We start from the raw sequence: 23450 nt of genomic DNA, 5'->3' as shown, positions 1-23450 counted from the left end.
CAGTGTTACATATTTTATTTTATTTGATAAGGGATGGCAAAACAACTTACATTTTACATTTTTGAACCATTAGTCCCTGCATCATTAAAGCAGTTACCATATTACATACCTTCAAATTATTCAAAATATTTGATATTATTATTTATAAAGTGCGGCAGTGATGAGACAACAGTCAGAATTAGGGAGAATGAGAGTGGATCTCAAGTCTAAATTGGCTTGACACACTCACAATAACAGGAAGCTGGTTTTAGTCTTCTGACTAGTGCAGCAGAGCGAAGCAAGGCAAACAGACACCACAGTGTCAGATCTAAATGAAGACACACTTCACCACATCACCATGTAATCAGAACAGTTTCAAAGAACACATGAAAGGCAGCTTGAGCAATTTGGGTGATTGTCACATTATCCAGAAATTGCATTTGTGGTGCTATAAGAACATCACAGTTGCTCTTTTTCTTTCTCCAGGTTCCAGATTTGTGAAATCAAAAGGGAAAAAATGCATATCAAAAGAAAATATCTGGCAACAGTACAATCCCTTTTTCAAACATTGTTCAACTCATCTGTATATGTCAGTCTTTAGGAATTTAAATTGTTGAGACATCTGTCGTTCACATCTACCGTGAGAACGAAGCAAAAAGCATAATTTACAATCTGCCGCCCTCGGGATAATTATTACCAAAACACACATTAACAAACAAGAGACCTGAATTCTTGGAAACAAAGCAAACAAAATGCCCTCCAATATTTCAAAGTAATGTTATTATTATTATTATTCAATCAAAAAGAAACTTACACTGAAAGCTGGCCACAAAATGTGCTTCACATGTACAACACGTAAACATCTTCATTATGGTTACAAAAACAAGACAGTTTTGAAACATGTAACTTCTTGGCAGACAACACCTCATAAGTAAAAAGCTCACCTACACACAGAAACCTACAGGTAATAAATTTGTCAGTGGCCTTCTAGTCAATATATTTTCCCTTTAGGCTGAGGTAGGAAACAAATATTAAACATATACAGATTTACTATGAATACGTTTATATTTCAAGGGTGTAACTGTACCTATTAGCAACAGTTAGCAGTTCTGTTGTGTAACACCGGTTGCCGCTCAAATGCAGTAACTTTTTCCCTCACAAATACTGTGCAGATGAACAAAAAAAGCCAGCAAAAATATTTCCAGAATGGAAATAAAGCACAGTGGTGATCCGTTTGTTTTGCAATGGCATAAAGGTCACTCAACCAAAGAGTGAAGCTGATATCAGGGTTTTAAAAGAACCCAGTTCTTACACATATTTCAGATCTGTTCCAGGTTTAACTTGCATTTCCTCCACATTGAGACTCCACTGTGCCATGCCAACTCAACAGCAACACACAGAGTGATAGTAAGGGTCTAGTACAATATTAATTGATAATATAAATAATGTCCAACTAAATATGTAGTTTTAGTGTGAAGTACTGGTACATTTACACAAAATGCAATGCATCATCTAAAAGTGTATGCTGAAGTGTTAGCAGGGCAAATCTGGAGCCAAAAATCTAATAAGAGGATTCTTTAGTAAAATGGCAAATGTGATAAGCTTTGTATATCAGTTACATAAGTTAATCTTTCACCTTCCCAAAAAGTTGAATGCTCTCATTTGTCCTTAATGGGGGCTTATCTGTGTGCTCGCTGTGCAATCCCTTGTTATGCCCACTGTGCCTTTACCTGGTGCGCCCCTGACGCGGTTGAGATGACTTGTGTTCAGCCAGCCACTGGCGGCAGATATTCTGCATTACTGAGTCCTGTGCTTCTTCAGCGGCCTGAAGGACATCCTGGACCAACGGGCCCGCCCGGCTTGTCTCCAGCTTCACTGCCAGCAGGTACGCCGGCCTTAGCTTACTGCACATCAGGAAGGCTTTGATCTGAGGAAAAACCAGCGATGAAATTAGAAGGGAGCTTCCCCAAAAATGATACTCACTGAGGTCCAAAGATGCTAATAAGGGAGGGGAAAAAGCCAAATAACGACAGGCTTCAGAGGAAAAAATAAAGCAATATCGATTGTAAGGAAATACAGAGGAATACAGTGAGGGTAGTTTTTTTAAAGCAGCCTCTGGCCAGAAATGTAATCCCAGTGGAAGGCAAAGAAGGGTAAAACAAGGCAATTATTACTCTACCTTGCTTTCTGTGCTTTTTATCTCCAGAATGAGACTTTCCAGCTCCTTGGCCTAAACCATATCAAAGAGAATAGTCTTTAGGATGAGCGTACAACACTGTGCCTGAAGTATAGTTAGTATAATGAATATCCCTATCACATGCATCTCCATAGCAATTCTGTCACTCACATCAGCTGGTCCTTTCTCTGCACAGGAGATGTAGTTGAGGATGAGGGCGTCACAGTCGTTTTTAGTGGCAGTCCCTGATTCGCCCACACATTTGAGCAGCTGCCGCACGGACGCGTACTGCTTGCGTCGGATGAGCCACTGTCCAGCTCGCACATAGACAGCCTGAGCCTCCAACTGGAAGTCCTGAAGGAGAGGGAGACAACATCTATATTTTCATCTTTTAACTGAGAAAAAGATCACATCAGTAATTTGATTCTTCATTTTGCTCAGTTTTTGCTCCTGCTGTACTGTATTTTGTAAGTTACATTGGAAATCTCACTTCCATCATTTTTGGCTGTCTACACCAAGATAATTAAATTAATTACTGTGCTATCTCAGCTCGACTGGTGCTTACTTCCAATACTTATGTTGGCAAAATATTTCAAAGACTTCTGCACACAAAAAAACTGCTGTGTTTGCAGTCTTGAATTTTGGCCAAAAGCAGTTCTGATCTCAAACATGAACATACCTGTATGACTCTGTAAGCAATGCCAAACCCTTCTTCTATGTTTTTTCCTCCAAGCATCACCTGCAAAAACACATCATAAAACACTGTCCTGATTTTATGTAACAACAATGTACAAATATATAACATACAAAACCAGTTCTAGCAAAATATTTTGCATTATTTTTAACTACATACATATTCATACACACACATTAAGCGCCCTGCGGCAACTGTTGTACACATTTTTTTAAATTAAATATATAGTGCTTAATGAGTAACTTAAATATGCTAAATTGTGTTTTTTAGATTATCGATATCAGAAGATTATCACTTTATACAATTCCAAAAAAAACCCGCAGCCTAACCTTGCAGGCAACTTCTACTTTCATAGGGCTTCCTCCAAAAAGCGTAGGCAGTGAACTGGGTGCAGAGGGATTGGTCTGTGGGGCCTTGGAGGATGCTGCATTCTCACAGCGATGGAGAAAACGGGTTACCTCCAGCTGGAGCTCAATCGTATTCATGTGCCTAAAAGAAAAAAAAGAGAGGCGAAGATCAAAAGCTTGAAGTAAACATAGTAATAATGAGGCATTTTAAATAAAGTTTTCAGAGTTGTTTTTTTTTTTCAAATCATTGGTAGTCAAAAGTAGATTTCTATTTCATCAATTGCCATAAAGCTCTTAAATAACCTGGACACATCACTGGATGACATCATCTTCCTGAAAGAGTTGGGGTGTGACCGTCTCCTCCCAGAACCCCGACCTTGCTGCTCCTGCAAGTACGTCCTCAGGTGCTCTTTGGCTCTGACCAACCAACGCTGTGCAAAATAAAGTTCAAGTTCATCTTTCCCGTGTAAGAAGAGGAAATCAATTTTTAAAAAATATTTCCTTATTGCATAACTGTAGAGGAAAAAATAACAGATACCTGTTTTTCTCCCAGCTGTAGGTATGAACTGGCTCGATGTGTGAAGAATCGAATACAGGTCATGGCTGCACGCACGTGATCCTGTCCAGACAAACACAATTTTGAATCTTCCCCACCAAGAATCATGAGGACCTCAATTTGCAATCCTAAAGAATAAAATGCATTTCGGCTTGTGGCCTTCATCAAGGTCATGACCATGATGAAGGTCACAAGCCGAAACGCATTGGTAAATCAATAAAACTGTTCCTTTATTGATTGACCAACGCGTTTCGGCTTGTGACCTTCATCAGGGTCCTGATTAAGCCGAAAGAGAGATGGGCACGTAAACTGTTACTGGAACTGCAGGTCCATCAGTAAAAAACAGGAAACTTGACAATTATATAGTACTCAGCCTAATTACTGACCTGTTAGGATGACATTTTGAAACATTCACGTGGGAATATAAAGGTTTTTTCCCCCCCCGCTTGGAATAATAAGTTAGTCAAGTCTCAGACCATCCACCTATCATTTCAGTCTAATTATTATTTTAGTAGTTTGTAAGAAATCCTAAAAATGAGCATGAAGAAAAAAAGTCCTCAAACCGTCATGAACTGCTGAAACTGGTAGAGAGAGTGATAGTATCCCCGTCGCTGAAGAAACTGGCAGGAAGCAATGAGGTACCGGCTGCATGTCTCCAGGCTGGGGTCCTGCTTTTCCAGTATTCCCTGGAGCTTGCTCAGATGGCCCCGTTCCAGACTGGGCTGCAACACACCCTCTAGAAATACTTCCTCTGGACACTCCTGATCCACAATACAGCAAAAAAAGAAAAAAAAGAAAAAAAAAAAAGAAGACAAACTTGGATACAACTGATGCAATGACACATCCAGCAATAATTTCAGGCAAGTGAAGTCATGTACTACATGTGATGCTGCTTACTCAAGAAACAATCTTATGATACTAAGTACTATTACTCAATGTAATTTGTTGACTGTAGGCCAAATTGAAAACGAACCATCGCTAATAAATCAGTGTCACATAGACCTCATTGCCCACACATTATAGGTAACCTAACATCTCACAGGATCTGAGATCTTGGCAACAGATGGGTATCAAAGAATACCCGAAGGCGAGTTAGATAATCTCCTGACCACACAAAAGCTGCATCACAAAAGAGGACTGAGATTTCTGTTTTTGGCTTGTACCTTGTGCTGTTCACTCCTTTGACTTCTCCAGTTAAATGAAAGTAAAAATAATTTAATATTGATCCAAACATGCAAAGGATATGGACACCTTTAATAATTTAGGCCTCACCCTTTTAAGAAGGTATGCCAGAGCCTCTGTTACATAATCATGACGCATATAGAAGCTGATCAGTCCCAGGTGAGTGCCGTATGTATTCAGGTAGTAGAGACATTCCTGGTGGAGAACACTGTTCTGCATCAGCCCCTCCGGTCGCTCCACAGGACTGACCTCACACAGAGAGTCCTCTAGCTCCCGCAGGGATGCCAACACGTCTTCACCATAAGACTGATATATAGAAGAATACAAACAACAACACAAAGGTTTATGCATTTATTGTGTATAAAAGCAGGTACAAAAAAACCCCCAAAAAACTTCTGTGTATTTGTAGTTTGTCCTGATTTAACAAAGATTTTTGTTGTGCTTTTGCTTGAAAAGGAAAGGAAAGGTGTTCCCGAACTGAGAAAACAGTTTCTTAGGATTACTCAACATTAACATAGGTCTGTCTTTACTTTCTTTTAGTCTGGATTCTAGATGCAGTAGAATCCCAACACATGTAGTGTTGAATTCTACTGCTAACATGCACTAGAATCTGACACGTGTAGTTCTTCACATGCCAGAACTTACTAGGTTCGTCTAGCATGCAAGAAATGTTCTAGATGCCTAAGGTGTTAGGTAGCACAGCTGGTCTAGTCTTTCTGTCTGAGGATAAACTCTGCCTGACACTGCTGTATGCTCTTAAAAATACATGTTGGTAAAATTATAGTTTATTGCATTATTTTAAAAAGTGAAAAAACTGGAAATTATCAGAAAATGTTTATGGCTATATTTTTTTTAATGTTTTCAATTATTCTATTGCTACGTCAGACAGGCATTTGGTGTATCCTAATACATTTGTGCGTGTGACAGTGATCTTTTCAAATTCATTTAACAGGCAGGCACACATAGTAGTGTTTATCTTTGTGTGCAATACTGATTGCAAGAATGTAGCTGCTACTGTATACTTTCTTAACCATGACAGCTTCACAAAATGCCAGCACAAATTTTTTCTTGTACTTCAGCATTTGCATTCGTGTACAGTTTGATGTTTTAGATGCATGCAAAGCAATGCACTTATGTTAAAAATGTTCATATGGTTATATATCAAACTTTGAGAAGGAAGTGTTGTGCGATAACCTACTCTATTTGCAGACGGGAAGCATGTTACACATCTGCCCATTTCTTCCGTTTTTAATATGTTGTGGGCTGGAGGCTAGTGCCACCATGAAAGTAGCTACCTACCATAGCCAGAGAGGGCTGCACCATGGTTTCCAGGTGCTGGACAATCTCCTGTAATAATAAGGGACCTGAGTTGAGCTGGTTGCGGTCCACTGGGGGCTTCAGGCAGCGAGCAAATTTCTCCCGTGCCCCGGAAAGATTTCCTGCCTTCAGAGATGCCATTCCCCATGCCTGCCACACACCACCAGGGTCAAGACCACTCTTGGTTGACACCTAGCAACCAAACAAGAAGAGATGACAAATGCTTTGTGATTTAATTCTCTGCAACTTGTCATTTCCTTGAAATTAAACTTTAATTTAAAGAACAGCCTCTAACCTCCACAGCTAGCTGGTAGTGTTCTGCTTCTAGGAGCTGATTGCGGAGCCGTGTGACAGCGGAGGTCTCCAAAATTTCATCCAGAGAGGGAACATATTTGTAATTGGCTGTCACCAGAATTTTAAGCACATCCACTTTACTGATGTAACTGTTGAAAAAGAGAATAAGAAGCACAGTCAGACACCTGCTTTCATAATATCTTGTATTAGTCTGGTGAAATAAAGGGCTATTCACTGAGTGCTGGTAACCGTAAACTACTTCAGCATACTTCCTGTGACCTCATCTGTCCTCATTTAATGACAGCGAATCATCTTAAATCCAAACAAATGTGCCTGTATTACTCAATATTTTCAGAGCAAACACAAGTCATTGGCCAGGTGTCTTTTATGATGCCAACAATAGCGCTATGGCAACTTATCTCACTGTTTTGGAATGGGTGATTAAAAGTATAAAAAAAAAAGAAGAAAAACAAAAGAAAAAAAAAAAGAAAAATGCACAGAGCACATGGACACATGTATACATGTGGTGTACATATATAAATCACTTACTATGCTGTTATGTATCTGTGTGTTAATATGTTGCTCTGCATTAGCTGGTTGGTTTGTTAGCTGTATCAGCTTCATAGGTTTTATCATTTTCTCTGCATGTCTCTGGTTGAGCTGTGGTTATTCTGCCCACACACGCTCTAACCACTAGTCATGGGTTCTTTGTTTTCTGATTTTGCTGCATCTACTTTCGGTTTCTTATTAATGTGAAAGCTAACCTACATACATACATATACTCATCTACATTTTGCACAATATCTCACGCTCTTTCTCATCACCCTAATGATTGCACAGTGTGCATAATAACATGCAATTCTCAACTGCTGGTTAATCTAACTTACACAGGGTTTCATCTTACCTGTCACATAAGGCGAGGTCATGGCTGCGGCCTACTTTAACAAACATCAACTTGGCACTGAACAATAGCCGCCGCATGATGTCAGTGAGCAGGCAGGCATCCACCTCTGGATTGGTCAGTTTACGAGACAAGGAGCGGCAGTGGCTGATGAGCTGATGACCACAGGCGGTTTGGTCACTATGCAGAGATAAAATGGCCACGCAGAGGTATGCACTGGGAGCCTACGTGTTTTAGGGAAAGAGCATTATTACTTTTAAAATACTGACTTGGTTAATTCCACTAACTGAAAGCTATTAAAGTAGGCAGAGACAGAAATCACACAAAATTGTCAGCTAAATTTAGGCACTAGCTCAATATAAAGCTTTTGCTCTTTAAAAACAAAGTTACCCTCAATAAGCTGCTAATGACTAACATGTAAAGGTAACCTGCACACTGGGATGGATGGTGACTACACAAATCCAAACCTGTTCATAGTAGAACTCGTTCCGCAGATGCTGGTCCTGTGCAGGGTTTGTGCTGAGGAGAAACTGTCGATGGACCACTTCAGGCAGATGCAGCATCCCATCGAGGGGAAACTGCTCCGTGACCACAGGGCTACCATCCAATGCTAAAAAAGAAGAGAATACGTCATCATTATAGTCTACATTAATTGCGTATTTAAAAATGGCTGCATGTAAGTGGCTCTCCACCGTTTTAGCAAATTCAACATGTTGTAAAACTCTAATATTGCAAAAACCCAAAAGAAAGCACCAAAACACAACATAAAATTATTTAATTTACCTTCAGCAGGTTCCCACTCATCATCAGTACTGCAAATAGAGACAAATAAATTTTTTAGTTATATTCAAACCCTTCTTTTCCCTTATTACTCGGTTTCCGTAATTCATATGCATTTGGAACTAGTAGCTCTGATAAATGTCTTACTCTGGGTGAAAGTAGGTGTAACACTGATCACAGACTCTGACTTCCTCTCCTGGACAACCGTCAACAGGCATCTTCTTTTCTGAACACGCATTACAAACAAGACGGCCACATCTCCGACAATGATGACGTCTGTTGAACTAAAACCAGAAAAGCAAAGGAAAAATCCCAGCTGAGCATACATGAAAACTGTATTTCTGTAATCTGTCGAGGAGATCCAACATTAACAGTCATGTTTTCTCCATAAAAATGTCATACAGAGGCCAATTATTCTTCACATCAAAGAAATGGAGTGTGAAATGGAAAGGGCAGGATGACAAAAAAAAAAAAAAAAAAAAAGAATAAATAAAATAATACACTTGAACTTGAGCAGGTAACTCTCTTTCATTGGTAACTACATCACTCACCATGGTGAACCTCTCACGCTTGCAAACCATGCACACATGCTGCTGGGTGTCTGGGACCCAATCTTTGCGGGCTGGGGGTTGATCTGGAGGCTGGAACTTTGCAGGTGAGTGACGTTTTTTCCCTGCTGAACCACGATCCTTCTCTCTGTCTGTGCTGCTTCCCGAGGCTGTGTGTGTAGGGGTACTGCCTGTAATTAAAATAAACACTCACAATGATTAAAAAACAAAAAACTACACTACAGCAATATCATCATTAAACATATCCAAATATCTCACATCTGGAGGGTGCTGGCGATTCAACTCGACTGGAAGAGAGCGAGCTGTCTTGAGCAGGACACTGTATTAGCGCTTCCTGAAGACTGATTACAGAATCTGGAAAATAAAGTGTTATATGTTTAAACACAACCAGTTGGTAAGGTGGATGGTTCTTTACCCATCTAACAAGTGAAATATTTATTACAGGAGTACATAACCAAGACAAGAATACATAAACTAGAACTGTATTTCTCCATCAATTCCACCGAGTCTCACAACAATTCAGTTTCGTTTTCAGGAGTTTACTAAAACCTTTGCATTACAAACATTTAACTCAAGTGGCTGCCCATCTCTGATATGTTCGTCTACTTGGCAACCGTATGCTGTAAGATTAGCACTGACCAGATCGAGCCCTCTCTCTGGGGGCGCAGGAGAAGTCGAGAGCCTTGCCGGCGTAGTCTGCTAGAAGCGTATCAATGTCCTCAGCGCTGAAGCCAGCCTCCTGGCCAACCAACAAGCTCCGCAGGGTCCGCACCGCCACATCAGCCCAGTCTACCTTCAGATTCATCAACAGCTGCTCGAGCATGAGCAGTGGATCTGACAGCAAGGGGAAGTAGTCCTGCCTGGCAGCTGGGGGCAGAGTCAGCAACACCTGGAGGAGGATGCACATTTAATAAACCCAAAGATAGGAAGCAGCTCAATTGGAGAACAATGCAGAACAACTTAAAAAGTGTAAAACTAAAATTTGGGGCCAGATTCATTCAAACCTGGCAATAGTAACATTACTATGATTATTAATAAACAGGTTTAAAACATTTTCAGTGTTACGCAAAAAAAATAATTATTTATTTATTTATTTAAAAAACACACACAAACAAAAAAACAAACACCCTGACACAGAACACCAATCACATGCAGACATCATCTGGTCATTTACAGAAAAAATTCAGATTTGGAAAACAGGATCACATGTTTAACTGGATTACTTTGTATTAGAGGAATATTCTCTACATATTAAGATATTTTTCTCATTAATTGAAAGAGCTTATGGTTTCCTGTGAATCTATTACAATTTTAGAATTGAAAAGTTGCAAAAGTATTTTCAACAAACCAAGGTTTACAGAATTACGCAGACTTGTGGAAGTCTCTATTGTAAGAAGGGAAATTTACAAACAGCTGAGGGGAAATTGCAATTGACACAAAAACAATGTGCAGTATTACAATCATTATTATTATTGTTTTCTGATTATGAATTGAATCACACTATGTGGATACAATATTACTTAAAAGATATTTTTGAAATTAAACAACACATCCAAAAGATGTTTTTTTAGAAGATTTTACCCAAGTTATGATTGTTCAATGGTCATTATGCACCTCAAGTCTACTAATTACTAATGCTGTTTATCATTTATTTATCATCTTTATGTTAACATACTAGTGCAAACTTCCCAATCACAAACCTTAGAGCCAAGATGAAGTGCGTGGATGTATCGGCGACGTGCAGGAGACACCTGCCTCTGGAAATGAAGGGTGAGGTAGTCTGCCAGGAAGTGACATGCATCCAGTCCAGGGCGACGATCGAGGGCACGCTCACAAACATCTAGACCAGCTGCAAAATCTGAGAGCCCGTCGAGTAACTAAACAAACCAAGGGAGGGACAAAGGATATTAACTAGGAGAGAAGAACACATAGTAATAGAGGAAAAAGGTTTGAGAGGGTAAATGAGTTCTGAAAATGTTCTGAAATGTTAAAAAAAAAAAAAGTCTTCTAAGATCTTAGAAGACCTTAAAAAAAATCATATGCTTTCTCTACTTTATGTTACGTAGAAAAAAAATGCAAAGCTAATTAGTTGCAAAAGAAGAGACACAAGCATATGATGCTGATTTTAAGTTAGTATTACATAAAGAGTTTTCTGTGTTTGAACAGAGCTGAGTTATACCAGTTCAAGGATAGATTTAATGATACATGACCACACTCTAACAAATGTTTATACATCTCAAAATGGACTTCAATCTAAATCTCCAAAGAAGTTGAACAATCTGGACCTGAAAAGCCTCATTTGTCTGTTCCTTTTCCAGTAGATGAAGCAAATGCTCAGTTTGCAGCTGCAGTCTCAGCTGATCTGATACAGGATACAGCTCTGTCCACTGTGCACAAAGATGAAATTCCTGCAAAAACATAAAAACCAATTATAATGATAAGAATATACATAAACAACTGCATACTATGGAGAATAAGGTCTGTGTTAAGTTTTGGTGATAGTAATTTCCTGTCTAATGTCCTGTCAATAAATTGTTATAACTAAGCTGCACCTACCTTTGCCTCGAGTATCATAGATGACACCGACTCAGAGTTTGTCATGGATTCATTTCTCAGCTCCTGCCAAGTGCCCCAGGGCAACGAAGGCTGTAAATTCAACATCTGTGACAAGGAAGAAGACCACAAACAGTTGGCAGGATAGAATGGAAAGTCAAATAAAGTGTCTGAGTGGTATATTATATAATACATGTACACCATGCTGAACTCCATTAAGAATTGGAGTCACTAAACTACCAAATACTGATTTTCAAAGTTGCAGAAGCCTTTTATAAGAAAGTCTACAAGCACATGTCTGAACTGTATTTCTGCAACTACTTTGTTAGAATATAGATTTTTTTTCCCAATAACAAAAAAAAGTAACTAAATTCTGCACTACCTGGTGGTAAAGGTCCAGTTCTTTCTTCTTGAGCTCTAGATCTGTTTTGAATGAGGTCTCTGTGCTCGGGTCATTAAGGCAAAACTCGAGCAGCTCCAGGCAGGCCAACAGTGGCCACCGCTCCAGAGCCTGGAGGGCAACTCGGGCTCGCAGATTAGGATCCTGTACTCTGAACAGATGACCTATACCTTCATCTCCATCTGAGCAAAAACAACAAGCACTTTAGTTAAAGTTGAAACAAATGGTACATTAAATAAGTATATTTTTAATTTTAAGATTTTTATGCTACATGGTTGCGATGACTAAATTTGACCTCAAGTATTTAATAAAATGTTTTATTCTCTTCGTATTCTGTTGATGCATAAAAATCTAACTTTCCAAGAGGCATCACTGGTAACTTAAAATGTTTAGTTTTGTGTGAGCAATAGTTACAAACTTTCTCTACAAATATATAAAAAAAAAAAAATAGAGAAAATTAGTTCCTTACCTTCTAAAGCAGCACATGCAAGCAAGCGGTCTCTTAGCGCCCCCTCCTGGCTGCAACTCTGCCCATAGAGCTCCAGCAGACTGAGGGCTCGGCTCAGATCTCTGGAGGCAAGAGCCTTCTGGAAGGCGTCAGCAGCAACACCCTGAGCAGCAAGTTCTTGCGGCCCAGACAGCAGGAGACTGATGAGTGGTTTCCCGCAGACAACTGCCCCAAATCCAACGGAGCTTTCCTCATTCTCGCTTAATGACATGCCCAGCACTGGTTCAGCCATGGTGTGAAGGTAAGCCTGGAGAATAGGGAACTCCCTCAGGAGGTTATCAGCTTCACGAGAAATCTGCTCACCATCTAAGACAACTTCTTTACGTCCGCTGCGGAAATATCCAGACCATCCAGAAGATTGTGTCCGGGCAGTTTCTCCTTTACAGGCGCTTAAACATGTCAGTGTGGCCAGTAAAGGGGAGCGAGACTTAAGGAAAGACAGAGCCGATGGTGTGAGAAGAAAAGAATTCAAGGAGGAAGAAGAAGAGGATGATGAAGACGAGGGTGGAGATGTGGAGAGGTGTGTGGGTGTAGAAGAATGATCCTCCACTGAGGCGTCAGACTCGGAGCTCACATCAGACTCAGACTCGGCAAGTCCCAGGATTGTCATGTGATCCTGAGCATGGCATTGGAGTAGGTTAGACAATGCAGCAACACCAAACACACCATCTTCTTTCTTGCCCTCATCTGACTCTTTTCCATCATCTGGACAGAAGATCCACAGAGGAAGAGCCTCACAGCATCGCTGAACAATCACTTTTTGGATGCTCAGTCGCAGCCCTTCCTGTTCCAGCAAAGAAAGTACTCTGGAAACATAACAGGGTATAAAAAGTCAGCATGTTGCTCCTAAAAAAAATATTTCTGTAGTTTTAAACCAAGATTTTCTTACAGGACAATCATGAGATTTCTTTTTTGGAAAATTTGAAGATGCTTAACTGAAATCTTTATTGTGAGGTAAATAGTTTAGCTGCTCTGTTTACATTTGTTTATTCTCAAGAAAAAGATACCGTACAAACTACACACACACACACACACACACACACACACACACACGTGTATATAGTGATGGGGAATAACCACTATACATACTTGTCAGGAGATACTTGTCGGTCAAACAGCAGGTGAGAGAGAAGTTGAAATGGGGCTTGAAGCAACACTAGCAGTGGGTTCCCAAGCTTCACTTCAGTGTTCTGGTCTATTAGAAACAGCAAGAGATGCAAATCAGAGCAAGACCAGGGAGTTGAAGAGAAACACTCTACATTCACAATTTAGACAGGACTTAAAAGCTGTAAACATCACTCTAAGAATCAGAGATAACAGGTGGTGGAAGTAGGTATCAAGTAGTTATGACTGAAATGTAAAAGTCTTCATTTTACCTTCTGAACTGAGGCTACGCACTAACACAGATGCTAGTGTGTTGATGTAGTCAAAGAAACTGCGCACATAATCTGGTCTGCTAAGGTCTCTATCTGGCTCGAAGGGACAGAGGCTGTCAAGAGAACGAAGTAGCTGCTTCATGCTGGAGCGCACCGGATGAACATCTAGTTCTGACTGCTTCAGACTGGCCTGCTCCACCAGAAGTGCCAGTAGAGCGCTCCCCACACTGCCCTCTATTATAAGTTAAAATGAGAAAACAAAAAACAGGAGAATACTTGTTTAGCTTTTTAAAAATAGAGGGGGTTTTAAGTTAAATATTTAAATTAAACTGTTTGATCAAATGTAGCATATGTTAACTGTGCCAACCTGTGCCATCTGTAGCAGCACTCAGATTGTGCAAAGTGTTTTCCAAACGCTGCACCAGACTAAGCCGAGCAGAAATAAATTCTTCACTCAGTGTTGGATAGCAACAGAGCAGTACTTCCTGGATGCAGCAACCAAATGGGCTGGCAAACACCTGGTCTTCCCCAACAGCTTCTACGAAGAAGAGTGAATCAGTAACAAAGACACTATTCTGCAAACTCAATTCATTCAGTTAACTCAAGTGTTTAAAACTGTGCATTCACCTGTTTTTATAGAACTTTTACTGGCGGTTGAATGATTTAGGATTTTGTTGATCTGTTGTAATACCATGGGAAATCCACAGATCCCCTCAGAATGAGGCACTTTAAGGTCAACTATTACTCCTGGGGAAGCAGACAGGGATAAACACAAGACACCATTTGTTCTCATTCCCATCACCATGTCAAAATTAATTCTTCCAGATAGAAATTTGGGCTTCATACCTCGACCCTCCAGGCTGCTGTTGAGTCTGCGTTCAGCTGTGTCCAGCAGCTGTCGAGACGTCTTCCAGAGCTGACAGTGGCAACATGCCAGGTCAAAAGCAGCCATGGCTGCTGGACTGAGCTCCTCCAGCAATGTGTAAAGAAGGCCAGAGGCATCTGATGAGCACTGACTTAGCCAGTAGCCTTCCTCCAGTGAGGGCAGTTTGTGAGCATGGGTGCTGAGGAGACGGTCTGCTATGTCTGAGATGGAGTAGAAAGCCACTCCTGAAGAAAAACATATGCATGTGTCAGTTGTCATGGTGCACAGATGCCTGTGAGTCTTTGCTGTGCTTTGCTATACTAATCTCTTCTAAAACCAATATAAAAAGAGGCCAGACTACTGCAAACAGGTATACCAAGTTAAAACGCACACTTGAACTGAAAAGCAAAATGGGGAGAAAACTTTAGAACAAAAAGTCAAACCTGCAGCAGCAGCACTTCCAATGGCCTGCAGTGTCGATCGGCCACTACTGCCCAGCCGACTCCTCCCTGTCCCTGACCCAGCTGCTGTCCCCAAGCCCTCTGATGAGGATGAGGATGAAGACATGGATTGACTCTCCATCTTTTGCTCCACCTGTGCCAACTCCACCAGGACTTCTTTGTAGCGCTCCATGAACACCAGCTCGCCACAACAGGCAGACGCTTCCAGATCAAAAACCACAGACACCTGTCAAGAAGCAAATGTTGTTAACTGAATGGAAAAAACTCTGACAATACTTACAAACGTCGCCAGTGATCAAAAATCAGGTTAATCAAAAAAGTTATTAACTGTAGTTCTGGTAAAGTGTAAACATGGCTAATGACCAACACAAAAGTGAACTTCTAATGTGTTATAAATGATGCTTGTAATCATATAATTAGTATGAGTGAGGTTGGATTTAATAATAATAATAATATAATGTCAATAATTTGAAGTGAGATAACTGCTCTAACAATAAAGAGGAAAATGATTTTTTTTAGCTTTGTTCAAACAAATAAGCAGAAAGTTGCATTCAAATTTTATTAGAGACCTGATGAGCTTCCATGAAGTTTCCTCGTCGGATGCAGGACATTAGCAGAGACTCTGGAGGAGACAGCATGGCAGGAACCAGCCAACTGTGGGGACCTCCACATGGACAAAACTCCACTTCCACAGAGCCTGTTGTCATTCCTCCTCCACCATCTCACAAAGTATTAATAAATGATAATAAATCAACAACAACAGAAAAATGACTTTGAAGACAGAGGCAGACAAAAATACATTTCTCCTACAGCTTTAAGACTTTAAGGAGTATTTACATATGTAAAGAAGAGCCAGATGTTTTTCCCTTACCTGATGTGCTTGTGCTGACCTCTCCATTGTGTTTTTCTGTGGAGGAGTGTCTCTCTATGGTATGCCTTCCTGGTTTCCTTCGCCTCCTCAGGCTCGAGCTCTTGCGGGGTCCCAGAGGAGTGACAGTGCAGCCTACTGTTGACGTTGTAAGAGGACTTTCTGAACCTGCGGTTAAAACAACGTAACATCAAAGCTCCAAGAATTTATGATGAATAATTACCTAAGTATTAACATAGTCATACGTACTGGGTACAGTACATATGTCAGTTCCCAGTCAAATATGTTATTTAAACATACAGAAGAATAAAGAAAATAAATTGCTAGCTCACCATTTCCAGTGCTCTGGTTGCTGGTAATAATCTGCAGCCTCCACTGAGCCTCTGCAGTGCGTTTGGTCAACCTCTGCAAGCGTGACCCAAATGACTCAGCAGTCACTGAGCAGCCCAAAGTTGCTGCTGCCTCTGCTTCTCGAGGCAATGCTCTTCCTTCCTCCTGTCCATCCTGCTGACCCACCACACACATTCCCTCCAGTCCTTCCTTCAACAGCTTTAAAAAACCCTCCATGCCAGTCACATCAACCAGAAACCCCTTGCAGCTCTGGATAAAGTGTCCGAGGTCCAGGTGACTAGAGTCTGCTGTTGGACTTGAACATAGCTTTTGATTCCCCTTTTTTCTCTCCTCAGTGTTATCCATCTGTCCTTTGTTTTCTGAATCTGTATTTTTGTTTCCTGTATTTGGAAAGCAAGTGTCATTCCCTACATTCTGATTTGAGTTTGCATCTTTTTGACTCTGCTGAGCAAAGTCACTGGTGGACAGAAAGAGAAGAGAAAAGATATTTTCCAGGAGCTCCAAGCGGAACATGGCCGGCACTGCCTCCAGATAGAGCTGACACTCAGACAGGTAGTGTTGAAACACCAAATGGCAATCTGAAAAACAACACAACCAAAAAAAGTGAAAACATTAGTAAACGGTAAACAACCTTGATGGCTTTAATACGTAGGAGTGGAAGTCCTTGTTCTGGGTCCCAGCTTGACCTTTAATGCAATTTCCTGGCTTCTAGAAGAAATTTGCCATTAAAACTTGGTTTGTAAACTGTAATGTGACTGATGCAGAAAAAATGTGTACGTTTTTGCCAAAAGACTGTAATGAGAAAACATCTATTATCATCTATTATCAAAGTAAAGCTTCATTTTATAAAAGAAAGACGGCCTTGTTACCTTCTGAGGAAGCTGAGGTTTTATTTTGGTCCTTTTCTGCATCAGAGGACTGGTACTGCTGCATGGGATCACACTTGGTGCAGTTTGAGTATTTATGTGCATTTACACAGAGTGCATAGATGGCATACTTCATGGCACAGAACCCCTGGAACAAAACTATGTTTCTTTGTACAACAGGGCTGAGAGTGCCAACTGCCCCAGCACCCTCTGCAAGAAACACACATACACACAAATAAAAGAACCACAGACACCTTTAAATGTAAATACTATGCAGCATCAAATTCATTATTTTTTTACTCATTTGAACAAACAAAATGCATAACGCAAACCTGCTTCTGGTAAATTTGGCAGTTGCTGTAATAGATCTAATATCCTGCGTTCTTCAAACTGAGCCAAAGGAGTCAGAGAATGCAGGATATAGAGGGCTGAGTGGTTGTCCAGAGTGTGAAGCTTTGCCAACAATGCCTCCATGGAAATCCCTCTAGAGACACAAAACACAAATATATTAAAAGCTAAAAAGTAACTAGTTAAAAATGACAGCAAGACTTAAATCTAGAGAAAGCCAGTGCTTACGGATTGTTATTTTTACACCATTCAAGTATTCCAAGCTGAGTTGACAAAAGATTAGAAAACTCTTGTAGAACTGAGTCATTGGCTGCTGCCTGAAAAGGTGAAAACAGAGTATCAGTAAAGCACTACCGCCAAATATTAAAAAGATGGAAAATGTCTTTAGAGGTTGAGGTGCATGTAGATGTGTGGAGAGCTAAATGATTCTGGCTGTGACCTGTTCTTTGTGAAGGATGCTGAGCAGCTTTTGAGCCGAGCTCAGACTGCGACACTGAGTCCATCCCAGCAGCAGCAGCAGACGGGACAAGGGCTGGAACTCCAGCTGCAGCAAGTTTTTCAGCTGACTGAATTCCTCGTGTTTAATCAGGTCAAGTGCAGTAACCTACAGGAAGAACCCAGCTTTATTACATTACTCTATTTTATCTCATGCTGTTGGTTTACTAGACCATCAAGATACAGTATGCATTATAAAAATAATACCACCGAAGCAATACTCTGTGCACTTTTTATTACATCTTGGAGGAATTTATATCTGGTTACTAAACTAGTATTACCAGTTTCCAGTTATTTACGTACCAAGACTTGCTCCAGGAAGTGCTTTCCACTACTAAGGCACTCAAAGTAGATGGTCTTCCAAATGGATGGACGATCTTTGTGGCAACATAAACTGATGGTAAGTTGCTCTGCTTCAGGCAGCTCAACTAACAGGGGAAGATAAAAATAGCAACTGAATTCATAACAGAATGAAAATGAATTTTTTTAAGCAAAACATAAAAAATAAAAATAAAAGAAATCCACACAACCCTGACTTTTATAGACTTTAGTAAAATGTTTTTGATTAGATTTAGTGGGTTAAAATACAGCCAATGCAAAAGACAAAAACGATTAAAAACAAAACACCAACCCTATTTTAAGTAATAATAAAATCTAAATCACAATAGTCAAAACAGAAACCAACAAAAACAAAACAAAAAGAAAAGAGGAAATCTTCTTCAGAGCCAGTTAAATCTGCCACAGCTTTACACCCACAGATGCAGAAGTGTGACTGAAAGAGGAAAGAGGTGATGCTAGCATTTCTCTTTGAGCACAATAAAGCAGAGGATGTCTGGTTTTTAAACTATAAATATATCATCAGTATAAAACTATAAAACAAAATGTCAAAGTACCACAAAAACAGCTCATGGGGGAATTGACTTATAGGAACATGTGCTTGTACTTCAAAGCAATTTGTCAAACTAACCAACAAGGAAACTGCTTAAAGTCTAATCACATATTCGAGCTAAAAACAAGTAGTTTTTTTGGATTGCATTGGCATCATACTGATCCTAAGGATCAAGCTAGAATACGTTTTGATGCATGCTCAATATCAACCCTTAGTGATCCTCTATGTACCAGGAGTATGGAAACAGTTGAGATGCATTTTTTCTAAACACTGCGTCTCCATGGCTTTTAAACCCCCAAAACATGCTGCGCCAAAAAATGGTCCACCCCAAGGATCGGGTCCCCCGACACAGTAATACAGTGCCCGCTGTTAAGTGCCAGAAGGATTGCTGTGATTTATACAGTGGGGAAACCAAACAACCTCTGGCGAAGCAGATGGCACAACACAGAAGAGTTAACTCATCAGGCCAGGACTCCACGGTCTATTTACACCTAGAGGCCAGTGGTTTCTTTTTCAATGATGAAGATGTTCACATCCTGGACAGGGAGGAACGCTGGTTTGAGCGGGGAGTCAAGGAGGCCATTTACATGAAAAGGGAAAGGCCACCTCTGAATCAAGGAGGAAGCCTAAGGGTACATATTTTGCCATCTTACAATGCTGTGATTGCAGCATTCCCCAACTCTCTGTGAATGGTACTCATGGCCATTGATCAGTGGTTGTTGATCAATGGTCATGACAATTTGCATATTAATGATTAAGGAACTGACCTCACAGCCCACTGTTCTTTCAGTGGGCTAGTTTCAGTTATTGTGCAAATGTACAGTTTGTAAGATTGGGGAAAGCTGGAGTCAGCTGAGACTGAAGAAGTCACTTGGATGCGTGACGAACTGTTTCTTCCACTTAGAATGCTACATCCAGATGAACAGAATCAACCTTTTAAGCTAGAATAAGGTTTATAGGACATGGAATGGTTGGCAGAATAATGTAAATTTCCTTAAACGGACTACCTTGTATGTGAGGTGAGCTTCTCAGCAGATGATCTCTCTGCAGCCTGAGAGCAGTAGAGCAGTATGTCGAGACAAGTGCGTCACATTGAGGGCGAAGCAAGGAGCTGAGGATCCTCTCCTCTTTCAGGGGGCCCACTCTGGCTGCCCACAGTGCTTCACAAAGTGCCTCCAACTGCCCATCGCTTTTACGGGAGCTCCATGGCATCACAGCCAACACAGCGTATATCTCCTCCACCCACTCCTCCACATTCTCTGGCCTTCTCAGTTTCCTTATCAAGTGCTGGATGAATGCATTCTGTAAAGTATGGTCCTCTGTGCATGCCTGGTCAATGGATGAAATTAGGAAAACCGAAATTATTTTTTTTAAGATATGATAATTACACTGATACATTTTTTCAAGTACTTTTAGTCATACATGGTAACAATATATTTGACTTTACCTGTAAGAAATGTGCTAAAGATTGAGCGAGTCTTTGCTTTTTTTTCTCCAACAGAGTTAACAAACAAGACTCAACAGTAGCAGCAGTTGTTCTTGAACTCTCCACCACCTTTTGCTCAGACTGCTTATCCAAGAAAGCATGTTGCAATTCCTACAGAAACATTGTGGTCATATAATTACAGAATAGCAAAAAGGTTTTATTGTCAAATGTAAGCTCGACTCTAGTTGGCAATAAAAAGCAAATTAACCTTGAGAACAGTCTCGGGTATGCCCTCTGACCCCAGTTCCTCCAGAAGTAACAAAAACTCCAGCTCTCTTCTGACATTAGGAGAAACCTAAAGTTAAAGAAAAAGTTTTATATAGGTGTTTTTTCTGCTCTCATACTGTTCAGCTGTGATGTTTTAAATGCCTTTTCACATTATTTACACAACAAAATATTATCTCTTTTTTTTCAAGAGCAAAAAATTTATTTTTTAATGTTCAATATTAGTTTTAAAAATATGTCAATAATAAAATAATAACACAACAGAAAATCATTTTTATTATATCTGTGACAGTTACCTGTTCTTCTGTCCATTTCTCCAAGACCTGCAGCCAAATCCAAGCCAGTCTATGTGGACTCCCTACTGACTCCCATCTACAAAAAACATTATTGGCACTCAATCATTTAAAGAAGCTCAAATACAAAATGTCTTCATAGCCTTTATTTCTTATTATAATTTACTTCTGACTCACTTTAAGCTGTAAGGATGGCTGACAATAGCCTTGATTATGTCCCGTAAATTTTCGGAAAGTCCTCCCTCAGAGTTAACCAGCTGTGGCACACAGGCCCTTGCCAGCTCCCACTCTCCATGCTGCAGGCACCTCTTGAAGTACTCAAACAGATCCTGAAGCGATGTCTCGGCTTCACAGCCAAAGGGATGCATGGTCACTTTCCCAGTGACGCTTTCTGCTCAGCAGTCACACCTGAAGACACAACCTCACTACCAGGTAGCCAAGTAGCACCCTTGAGCTTTCTTTACCTGAAACACACGATGATATTTATTTAGGTTTTTCATAAATATTAATACTAACAGACTATTTGTTACATTAGTCCAAAAACCCACATCGACTGTTTTCTTTTAAAACAGCTGCAAAAGCATTGGGACAACACTTCTGTATTTCTTCATATTTTGCTCCCAAGGAGGCAGAATTTCTTGTCATTTTTAACGTGGTCTTGAGGAATAGTTCTCCACATTTTTGAAGGTTTTCTAGTGGTTTTTTCTTTGGCTGCCTTTTCACTCTTTTTCAGTCCAGTCTTTGTACCTGAATATTTTTACAAGAATGTTTCAGTGTTTGTTTGGTTATAAAGCCACTTCACAAAAGTGGCCGTCAAGAAGCCTTAAGGAAGTGAAACAGAGAGAAAAGGCTGAGGTATGCCAAATTACACATGGACTGGACTGAAAGTGAGTGGCATCAGGTCTGGTGGAGTGATGAATCCAAATGTGATATTTCTGTTTTAAAATGTGTAATACTACAGAGAAGGCCTGGGGGGAGTTACAAAAGTGAGTAGCTACAGCCATCTGTAAAACACGCTGCAGCTGCTAGAAAGCCAGTGGTTAATTCAGTTAATGCAAAGCCATTATTAATGCAGAAAAGTATCATTAGATTTTGAGCCACCATACCATCTGATAAGCAGCAGCTTCATTTTTCAGCATCACAATGATCCCAAACACACTGATAACGCACTCGAATGCAGAAAAAGCACACCAGAAAAAACAGACCTTGGAAGACCTGCCCTAAGCCCGGAATTTATACATTTCACATACATTTTAAACGGTATGAAAGAAGAAGTTAAAACTGTACCGACCCTTTTACATAGCAGATCGTGAATGGCAGAACACAAGCAAGAGATAAAAAGAAAGTTTGTTGTGGGTCTCGAAATTAGTCTTAAACATTTATGGGGCGCTTACACATTTATTTTCAATAGCAGTCTACTTATCACATTATTACCTAAAGTGAATTTATATGTTCTTCACTGACTCAACCCAAAAGCAGAATTTATACCAAATGTCTGAAAAGCTACAAACTGTAATTGAATAAGCTGTACATCTTAATCGCTGTAGAGAGTGAAATGCTTCCCGTCCAAAGTGAAAACGATAACTTCACTTTACAAAACGGTTTCCTTCTTTGACAGTTATCTCACTAGTTAGCATTAGCTTTTGTTAGACATCAATGTGATTGGATGTAGCTTAAAAATGTCGGATAACTTCCGTAACAGTTGGCAGGGCCGTATCGTTGCACTCACATTAATTATTGAGAAATAAATTCAGAAAAGTTACTTACTCATTTCGTTGAGCCGTTTTTTGTTCAAGCTGGGTGCAAATTACTCCTACCTACGACTTTCTCTCGGCCTGTTATGCTGGCTGCATACAGGCTGCATAACGAGAGTCATGTGATCAAATCAGCTGACTCTCCTACTCCGATTGGGCAAAGGTTGGTACGAAGAGGGCGTTACGGATGTTTTGTTTTTTTAATTGATGCCTTAAAGTGCAGTCGGAAATACTGGTACTTAAAAAAAGGCAACTTAAAAAAGGGCGGGGGTTGTCATAGGGGAGGTATTTGACTTTTTTTTAATAATATGATGCTGTGATTTGGGCTATAAAACACTGCAGTCAAGCAAAAGCCTCAGTGACTGGAAAAACTTTGTGATTATTTCTTCTTTCAGTTAATCCCTTTAGCGGTCACCACAGCGGATCATCTGCCTTCATCTCACTCTTATCCACAGCATCCTCCTTTGTCACACCAAAGGATTTTGTCCTCCCACCCAAAATCCATGATTTTTTTTCTCCATTTCTATTAATTAGCCTTCTAACGTTCAAATTTCACAATCAGGATGGTATGATTATTATTCTAAATGAAGTGCTTGATTATTGTATCCAATATAGATGTACTTATCAAAAAGACACAGCAGAGATGATGACAAAGATTTCCTCACACCCTGGACAAAAACTGTTTCAGTGCCTTCTCTCTGGTACCAACCACTGCAAATCAAAACATCTGTACAGGTTCTTCCCACAGACCGTCACTCTGATCGAAATTCACATAGTGTCTATACCTAAACATCATACCTGCTGCTCATGTATATACTGTATATATAGTAACAGGCTATATATGCTGAGATTGTCACTTTTGTCTGTTGTTTAGTCTGCTACTGACACTGAGAGGAAAGAAATAACCGGAGTCCAAC

General features: G+C 40.2%; 1 protein-coding gene across 2 annotated transcripts; it reads right to left on the bottom strand.

Annotated features, from left to right (window-relative positions):
• Positions 1–22666, bottom strand: zfyve26 (zinc finger, FYVE domain containing 26). Of its 2 annotated transcripts, none has more exons than XM_084914788.1 (43): positions 22547–22666; positions 20957–21243; positions 20783–20858; positions 20470–20556; positions 20223–20372; positions 19783–20104; positions 18190–18314; positions 17831–17995; positions 17620–17708; positions 17376–17527; positions 17047–17253; positions 16159–16755; positions 15830–15994; positions 15528–15679; positions 14941–15184; positions 14479–14742; positions 14260–14379; positions 14000–14170; positions 13633–13866; positions 13346–13451; positions 12218–13062; positions 11731–11930; positions 11352–11456; positions 11081–11203; positions 10496–10672; positions 9435–9684; positions 9054–9149; positions 8778–8965; positions 8374–8510; positions 8230–8258; positions 7914–8056; positions 7450–7670; positions 6547–6694; positions 6234–6443; positions 5025–5240; positions 4316–4513; positions 3735–3815; positions 3500–3627; positions 3179–3338; positions 2835–2894; positions 2327–2509; positions 2159–2209; positions 1–1906 (listed from the first exon to the last, which is right to left on the bottom strand). In XM_084914788.1, the coding sequence occupies exons 2-43, from the start codon at positions 21145–21147 to the stop codon at positions 1706–1708; spliced, it is 7767 nt and encodes a 2588-aa protein (XP_084770914.1). In that variant the 5' UTR covers positions 21148–21243; positions 22547–22666; the 3' UTR covers positions 1–1705. The 2 variants fall into 2 exon arrangements, with proteins under 2 accessions (XP_084770914.1, XP_084770915.1); XM_084914789.1 differs by having other exon boundaries at positions 14000–14167.
• Between the last annotated feature and the right edge of the window lie 784 nt (positions 22667–23450).

Source organism: Perissodus microlepis, chromosome 19 (genome assembly GCF_051167445.1).
Source record: "Perissodus microlepis isolate ML-2025 ecotype Zambia chromosome 19, ASM5116744v1, whole genome shotgun sequence".
Taxonomy (NCBI): Eukaryota; Metazoa; Chordata; class Actinopteri; order Cichliformes; family Cichlidae; genus Perissodus; species Perissodus microlepis.
This window is presented reverse-complemented; position numbering and strand designations above follow the sequence as displayed.

What these genes read in the sequence shown, in the direction of transcription:
- zfyve26 (XM_084914788.1), bottom strand. Translation starts at nt 21,147, where the DNA reads ATGCATCCCTTTGGCTGTGAAGCCGAGACATCGCTTCAGGATCTGTTT. An exon ending in TGGTGTAAAAATAACAATCC is followed by an intron (nt 17,528 to 17,619) that starts GTAAGCACTGGC and finishes TTGTGTCTCTAG; the next exon opens with AGGGATTTCCATGGAGGCAT. An exon ending in ACTTCATGGAAGCTCATCAG is followed by an intron (nt 15,185 to 15,527) that starts GTCTCTAATAAA and finishes GCTTCTTGACAG; the next exon opens with GTGTCTGTGGTTTTTGATCT.